The sequence below is a fragment of the Camelus bactrianus genome, chromosome X, assembly GCF_048773025.1.
Source record: "Camelus bactrianus isolate YW-2024 breed Bactrian camel chromosome X, ASM4877302v1, whole genome shotgun sequence".
Classification (NCBI taxonomy): domain Eukaryota; kingdom Metazoa; phylum Chordata; class Mammalia; order Artiodactyla; family Camelidae; genus Camelus; species Camelus bactrianus.
In genome coordinates this window covers 116,350,020-116,358,713 of record NC_133575.1, presented here as the reverse complement: position 1 = coordinate 116,358,713, position 8,694 = coordinate 116,350,020, and the positions used below count along the sequence as shown (strand labels likewise).

General features: G+C 52.0%; 1 protein-coding gene across 1 annotated transcript; it reads left to right on the top strand.

Annotated features, from left to right (window-relative positions):
- The first annotated feature begins 396 nt into the window (after positions 1-396).
- On the top strand, positions 397-1,776 carry PNMA6A (PNMA family member 6A). Its single transcript, XM_074359015.1, is given in 1 exon segment — positions 397-1,776. A coding segment is annotated over 1 exon segment (1,380 nt).
- The last annotated feature ends 6,918 nt before the right edge of the window (positions 1,777-8,694 follow it).

The window sequence follows — 8,694 nt, the reverse complement described above, 5'->3', positions numbered from 1 at the left end:
CCCCGGGAGACCCCCACCGCCCTCCGCCAGCCTCGGCGGGACTGCCACAGCCTGCGGGGACGGGGACGGGGACGGGGACGGGGACGGCGTGGGGAGGGGCTGTGGTCCCCGAGGGGCAGGCGGAGAGCGGGGGGGGGGGCGTCTACCCTGGACCGCAGAGGCGCGGTGGGGGGAGGAGGGGCAGCACCGGGTGGGGGCGGGGGCGGGGGCGGGGGCGGGGCGGCCTTAACCTCGCTCTTGTCCGGTTCGCATTCACAGGCTGTGGAGTCCTGGGTCTTTCTCTCTTGAGTCTTAGTCTCTTGCCCCAGTTCACCCAACCCCTGAGTGCCATCCCGGTCTGCACCGGGAACCTTTCCTACCCTTAGTATTAGCCCCGCCCAGGCGGAAATTCGAGCGATGGCAGTGAGGATGCTGCGGGACTGGTGCAGGTGGATGGGCGTCAGCGCTCGCAGGGGCCTGCTCATCCTGGGCATCCCGGAGGACTGTGATGAAGCCGAACTCCAAGAGTCCCTGGAGGGCACCCTGTGGCCCATTGGCCACTTGACCATACCGGGCAAAGTGTTTCGAGAGGAGGATAATGCCACTCCGGCCCTGGTGGAGCTTGACCAGGAAGTCAACTATGCTTTGGTCCCCAGAGAAATCTCGGGCACTGGGGGTCCATAGAACATGGTCTTTGTGCCCAGTTGCTCAGGAGAGGAGTTTCTCCGTCGTGTGCTCCACTTTCTGGAGCAACAGGGACAGACGGTGGAGAGTGTGGCTGGCGCCCTGGGGCTGGGGCTACGTAGGATGTGCTGGCTCCGATCCATCGGTCAGGCCATCCAGCCCTGGGTGGAAACCATGCGGTACCAGCGCCTAGGCATGTTCTCCGGAAGAGAGCAGCCAGCCCCCGAGGAGGAGTCCTTTGAGGCCTGGCTAGACCACACCGCTGACATGCTGCACGTGTGGCAGGGGGTTGCTGAAAGGGAGAGGAGGCGGAGGCTGATGGAAGGTCTTCGGGGGACGGCCTTGCAGCTCGTGCGCAGGCTCCTGGCAGAGAACCCTGGCAGGACTGCCCAGGACTGTCTGGAGGCTCTGATTCAGGTGTTTGGAGACAATGAGTCCCAGGCGACCATCTGTGTGAACTGTTTGACTGCTCAACAGCAGTCAGGAGAGGGACTCTCTGCTTTCGTGTTGCGGCTGGAAGTCCTGCTGCAGAAAGCCATCCAGAGAGGGGCTCTGGCCAGAGCCTCAGCTGACCACGTTCATCTGAGGCAGGTGCTCACCAGAGCCAACCTCAGTGGGCCACTGGATGAAGCACTGAAGAAGCTGAGAATGGTTGGGAGGTCTCCAAGTTTCCTGGAGGTGCTGGAGCTTGTTCGAGAGTCTGAGACATGGGAGGCCAGTCTACCCAGGAGTGAGAGATCCCAGGCAGAGGAAGGGGCTGGTGCCTGGACTAATGCCCATACTGATGCCAGAGCCAAAGCTAAGGTAGAGGACAGCAAGGTGGAGGAGAAGGAGCAGGAGGAGCAGGAGCAGGAGGTGGAGGAGCTAGACGATGAGGTCCATCACGACCACAACCCCACTTCTATGGGCCTAGGTCAGGCAGGAACCTCAGAGGCCCTGGGGGCCCCCACACCTATCCAGATGGGCAGTACTCCCAGGGCAGCCCTAGGAGGTCCTGCCTATGGGCCAGAGGGCCTGCCCCTGCAGGAGATCAAGAGGGTGAGGGGCCACCAGAGGAGGGGCTCAAGCCCATCCCAGAGGACCCGGGAAATGAGGACAGGGCTGTGGAGATGAGCCCTCCCAAGTCCTCCTCGGGTCAATAGGCTCAGCAGGCCCAGGGCCCCCCTGGCCTGGAGGCAGGTAGAGGCCAGGCCAGGCAGCCACCTCACCCCAGGTGGGGAGCAGGGTGGAGGGAAGGGCCAGCCCAGCCCAAAGCAACTCCCTGGGCCCCCCATCACCTGCAAGAGACCCCACCGACCACCATGAGTCCTTCCATGTTAGACACCAAATGGGGCGGGGCCAAGACCTGTGGGCTTTAGTGGCCGTTAGAAGTTCCTGTCTGTGTGGTCATTCCCTCTCTTCAGTGGTCTCAGTCAATGTTTCTCTTCAATAGATTTCATTGAAAGTTTCAGCTGAGTCTGGCCTCTGCTGTGGGCATTTGAGGGAAGGGTCTACTGGGGATGGGAGTAGGGGGAGGTGACAGTGGCCTGGGACCTCGAGTCAGCACTGGAGTATGGTTAGAGCAGGGTCCAAGAGGGTCTGTGTGGTACCCTGGGCTGGACGGAGCCAGGTGACAGGACTTGTGGGCACGGCCAGTGGTTGGCTGGGTCCCAGGAAACTGGGGGAGCCCCCAGGAATAAGTGGTTGCACATTGGATGGGGGGGACCGCAGGCAGGACCCGAAGCCACAGGATCCCTGGTAGCACTGTGTGTTTTCAGGGGACCCAGATCCTTCAGGGAGGTCACGTGTGCAGTCCCAAGGACCAGCCGGCCACAGAAGGGTCCAGGCGTGAGGTCAGAAGCCCCTGCCAGGACCTCAGTGCAGGACTCCGGGGTGGGGGGGTTTGTCCACCTGCCTGTGATCAGTGTCCCCTGCCAGCCAACAGTGGCTGGGGTTGGTGTAGGCACTGAGAGACTTTTGGTGACCCGGGGGTGTGTGATGGCCGATGGAAGGAGGGCAGGCCAGCAGGAGTTCCACAGCCCTCATGCCCTGGGTGGGGGTGGGGAAAGGCAGGGGGGGTGTCCTCCACTTAAATTCCAGGGCAAGGCGGCCCCCAGAAGGGCAGGGGCGCCTCCTCTCTGTCCCACTCCCCTGCACAGTCATGTGTCCTGGGAGCAGGCAGGAGGTGGAGGACTGTAAGTAGGGGGCTGTAGGCAGGGCCTGGGGATGGCCCCTTCCTGTCCAGAGGCTGACTCTGGGCCCTGAGAGCCCTCAGTGCCACCTGAGGGGGGCATCGGCCAGGGTGGAAGGCACTGCTGATCTGGGAGACCCCCTACCTGAGCACAGTGGCTGGAAGGGCAGCTCTCAGAGGGGCCTGTAATCGGGAGTGAGGAGCCAGGAACCGTCCTTCTCAACCATCCTTGGTCCTGCCTTCTCACCCCAGGGGACGGGTGAGCCCAGTGCAAATTGAGGGGTGCCCTCCAACTGCCTTTAAACTGATTCAGAGTCTCTGGGAGACAGAAGGAGTGATTGGGCCTCTCCCTGTCCAATGTGTGCCTATGTGCAAGGAGGGGAAGGACGTTGCCTTTGATCCAGAAATGGTTAGGGGCCCTCGGGTGCTCTCTCAGTCTGTGCCCAGAGGGCTCCTCCAGACGTTCTGAAAGGACAAAGCCTGTGACTTTCCAGCTTGCAGATGAAGGACACAGTCCTCAAAGCAGCTGATGAGTCAGGATGAGGGTCTTTCAGGGAGCTGAGGCCAGGGCCTGTGACCTCCTGATTGGTCTACAGAAACCCTGCATCTGGGGAGATCTGGGCCATGTGGAAAGAGCTGCAGACATGGAGGTGTCACTGGAGACGCTGGGCACACAGGCAATGGAGGGAGGGCTGCAGGGGAGTGTCAGGAAGGAGTTCAGGATGGACGTGCCTGTCGTCTCCTTGGCCCAGTGGGGTTGGTTGATCCTCCGCCAACATCCTGCCCTGTTGTCTGCTGTTCTAGGCTCTCTCCTGCTCCAAGTTTGACCTGGCAGCACCTAAACTGGGCCTTCATCAGACGCTGAGGAATTTTGGGTTTAATGACTCAGGGTCTAGGACCAGGCGGCATCTCAGGGTAGGAGTAGCTCCACCATGGATGGCCTTGGCAGCATTCGCTTCCCTGGGTGAGACATAAGCACTGTGGAATCCCCTCGTCATCCATTCCAGTGTGATGTATTTCGAGATGGAGCCCTTGGGAAGTAAAAGGTTTAGATGAGGTCATGAAGGCAGGGCCCTCAGTATGGGATCAGTGCTCTTATACAAAATGACACTAGAGAGCTTGCTTCCCCTCTCTCCCTCTGCCATGTGAGGGCACAGGGAGAAGACAGCCATCTATGAGTCAGGTAGAGAGCTCACACCAGGAACCAACCATGCTGGCATCTTGATCTCTGGCTTCACAGTCTCCAAAACTATGAAAAATAGATGTGTGAGGCTTCAGCCACACACAATATGGTATTCTGTTATGGCACCCTGAGTGGACTAATAAAGGAAGCTTTGGGTTTTGATCACCTAGGTAAGCTGATTCATCCGTGAATGTGTCCAGGGGCCAGTTTCAAAGAAGACTTCCCATTAAAATCTTAATGTAAATATCAAGTGTTTTCGAAAACCCTCTCTCTAACTTAAGGGTAATATCCCAAGAATTGGTAGATTATGGGCCAAATCAGACTCGACTCACCACTCCCTTGGAAAACACATGGAGAACATGTTGAAGACATCCAATAGGATGACCAAATATCTAAAGGTCATGTTCAATTTTGAAGAGATTTTAGCCATCGGAGACGTTCCAGGGAGAGGGACAAACCTTCAGGGGACTTTTGCAAGGAGTAGGAATTCTGTTAGGGGAGACAGGTGATTCTGGGCAATTCTACTGGGGGCAGGCTGCAGACTTCAGAAGGGGCAGCATTGATGAGCAAGCCAGCAGGTCAAGTTCCAGAGCTGGACAGGAGGGCACACAAGGGAAGATGAGGGTAAGGATGCTGTCAGGCAAAAAGGTGCTGGGACTGGGCAGAAATGCTGGGATCTCTGTTCTCAAGGATCCTGGGACTCAGGCAGGTTGAGCCCAGATCAATAAAGCTCACAGGCAGTACTGAAGTTGTGTTTGATTCTTGTCACCTTCCATCCTTAAGCCTGCTTTTAGATCTGGGCCTCAGGATCCTTTCTCTTACCCGAGAGACACCATGAGGACACTGAGGAGAGAAGTGGACTCTGGGTCAGGAGGTGGGCCACAGGCTGGGATGGGTGGGCACAGCGTGGGTTCTAGATGAATTCAGACCAGGGGTCCCAGCCCCGACCCGTCACTTACTAGCACATGATCCTGGGAAGGTTCCCGAGCCCCACGACCTCAGGTTCTTCATCTGTGAAGTGGGCGGGTGTGAGGAGGCCCGTCCCGCAGGACTGCAGGGGTGCGTGCGATGTGCGCCAAGCACCTCGCGCGGGGCGTGCTGCCTGTTGGAACCGTGATGATTGGCAGTTGCTTCTGATTTTCTTTGGCCCCAGACCCTTCCACTCCCACCTCTGGGACTTGGCTGGTTGGTTTGTTATCCAGGTCATGTTAGAGAACATGCAGCTCAGTAGGATGTGGAAGAGCTAATCAGCCAAAAAGCATGTCTCGTAAATAAAACTAAATAAATTCTCCAGATTAGAGGCTAGGTTACACTGAGGGGTGGGGGAGCGTTCCCAGCTGGACTTAACACCGAGCTCCTAGGAAGGGAGTCACGGAACAACCTTTGCCCCCTCCCAGCCGCCCTTCCATCCGAACTGTGGCTTTCCTTCATTTCATGCCCACCAAATATCTAGTCCTTGAGGACAACTGCCAAGATTACAATCAAGGTAATTAAAACTTAATCACGCTTCGCTCTATAGTCAGCTCCCGAAGACCAGGGAAAGGAGAGCTCGACCACTGACGTCAGGGTAACACGTCAAGGGGGAGTGACCATATGTCTGCAGAACTCCTCACAGATCGTCAGTTTGAAATACTTAGTACCTGATTGTGGACAAGTGCAATGCAATAGACCCAGAATATCTTCCTTCCTGGTCCAGGAAGAGAAGTCTCTCTGGTTTACCCTTGATCCAAATGACCTTCTCAGAGAAATCCCCCGATTCAGTTTTCTCTAAAACCCAAAACATGCCTTCCACAAGTCTGGTCGCCGCAACCACCCAGCATCATTACCATCACCTCCCACAAAAGGAAGCCCAGCTTCGCAAAGCCCCCAGCTGCCCTGGCTCTGGGGAATTACACTTGGGTGCTCTCTCCCGGACCCCCACCCCCTCGCCCTATTTTTATTTGCCCTATGGGACTTAGGAGACCTTTCACCAACTTCCCGATGTGACTGCGGCTCCTAGACTATCCTAGGTGTGGGCTGTCCTGCTTTTCCGAGTGTCCCCACTGCTAACACCGAGCCCTCCAGAGAGCAGAGGCTCGGTGAACGTCTGCGGATGAACTGAGATGGTGAGCAGGGATCCTACTGATCCAGGTTGATTTTCTCCTACTTTCTTAACTAAGCCAGACAAATCCAGGTTATACACACATAATTATAATTTTATAGACTGACAGAAGAAAAGGGATAAGGAGCCAATAATTACCTATCGTTTACTTTTACTTCTCTCTTTCTTGAACCCACCGATTTTAGTGCTGATCACTCTCACATTTCCAAGTAAATTTCTATTCCAATGCGGCGTTACCTACTTTGGCATGACAGAGTATCATGGAAACTTTTTCAATTTGTTTTACAAAATAGCAAAACTCAGTCTTGGGCTGCCTAAGTACCAGTACATGTATAATCAATATCATTCACAAACTAAGATACTGAAGCTTATTAAATATTATTATTAATATACAGAAATCTGTTGCATCTTATACACTAACAAAGGAGTATCAGAAAGAGAAATCAAGGAAACAATCCCATTTACCATCACATCAAAGAGAATAAATAATCTAGTAATAAACCTAGCTAAGGAGACCAAAGACCTGTACTCCAATAACTACAAGACACTGATGCAAGAAGCTGAAGATGACACCAGCAGATGGAAAGATATACCGTGTTCTTGGATTGGAAGAATCAGTGTTGTTGACCAAACAACCCAGTGACCATACTACCGAAGGCAATCTACAGATTCAAAGCAATCCCTGTCAAAATAACAATGGCATTTTTCTCAGAACCAGAACAAATAATTTAAAAAAGTGTCTGGAAAAAGAAAAGAACCCCAATAGCTAAAACAATCTTGGGAATGAAGAACAGAGCTGGAGAGATCATGCTCCCTGACGTTAGACTATACTACAAAGCTGTAGTAATCAAAACAGTGCGGTTCTGGCCCCCAAACAGACACACAGATCAATGGAACAGGATAGAGAGGCGAGAAGTAAACCCACACACTTACCGTCAATTAATGTACGACAAAGGAAGCAAGGATATTGAATGGAGAAAAGACAGTCTCTTCAATAAGTGGCTCTGGGAAAACTGGACAGCTACCTGTCAAACAATGAACTTAGAACATTCTCTAACACCATATACAAAAATAAACTCAAAATAGATTAAAGATCTACATTTAAGACAGGATACTATAATACTCCTAGAGGAAAACATAGGCCGAACACTCTCTGACATAAATTACAGCAATAACTTTTTGGATCCATGTCCTAAAACAAAGGAAATAAAAGGAAAAATAAACAGCGGGGACCTAATTATACTTAAAAGCTTCTGCACAGCAAGGGAACCCACTGACTAAATTAAAACAACAACCTACTGAAGGGGAGAAAATATTTGCAAACGTTACAACTGACAAGGGAGCAATAACCACCATATATAAACAGCTCATACAATTCAACATCAAAAAAACAAATGACCCAACTAAAAACGGGCAGAACAACACAATAGACGTTTGTCCAAAGAGGAAATGCAGGTGGCCAGCAGGCACATGAAAAGATGCTCAGTATAATTAATCATCAGGGAAATGCAAATCAAAACCACAATGACATATCACCTTATACTTGTCAGAATGCCTACCTACAAAAGGAACGCAAATAGCAAATGTTGGCGAAGATGTGGAGAGAAGGGATCCCTCCTACACTGTTGGTGGGGATGTAAATTGGTGTGGCCACTCTGGAAAACAGTATGCCGTTTCTCAAAAAACTAAAACTACAACTACCAAGCGACCCAGCAATTCCATTCCTGGGTATATATCTCAAAAAAACAAAACAACAACAACAAAAAACACATACTAATTTGAAAAGACACACGCACCCAATATTCATAGCAGCGTTATCTACAATTGCCAAGATGTGGAAGGAAGCTAAATGTCCATCAGCAGATGAATGGACACACACACACACAGACACACAGAAACACAGACACACAGACACACACACACACACACACACACACCCCGGAATATTACTCAGCCATAAAAAACAAAATTTTACCGTTTGCAGCAAGATGGATGGACTTGGAGGACATTATGCTAAGTGAAATAAATCAGACAGAGAAAGACAAATACTGTATGATATCAATTTATATGTGGACTCTAAAAAATACAACAAACTAGTGAGTATAACAAAGAAGAAGCAGGCTCATAGAGAACAAACTAGTGATTACCAGTGGGGAGGGGTGAGGGGCAAGGGGCAATATAGGGGTGAGGGAGTGGGAAGTACAAACTATTGGGTGTAAGGAAGGTTCAAGAATGTATTGCAGAACAAGGGGTATATAACCAATATTTTCTCATAACTGTAAATAAAATGTAATCTTTACAAAGACTGTATAATAAAATAAAGTATATTGATATTTATTAAAACGAATAACATCTGAAACATCACTAAAGGAAATGAAGATGAATTTCCATATCATTGTAGAGAACAGGAGCCCAGAGATGCTGTACACCGTGTCCCCCCCACTGGCCCGGGCCCTCACTACCTAGAAGGCTGACTGCTTGCTCCTCAGACACACAGTGAAGAGTCAGCCTCACTTCCTGCCCGGCAGGAGAAGCTGCCGGACTGGGGCCTAGAAGGAGCCCAGATGCAAGTCTGGC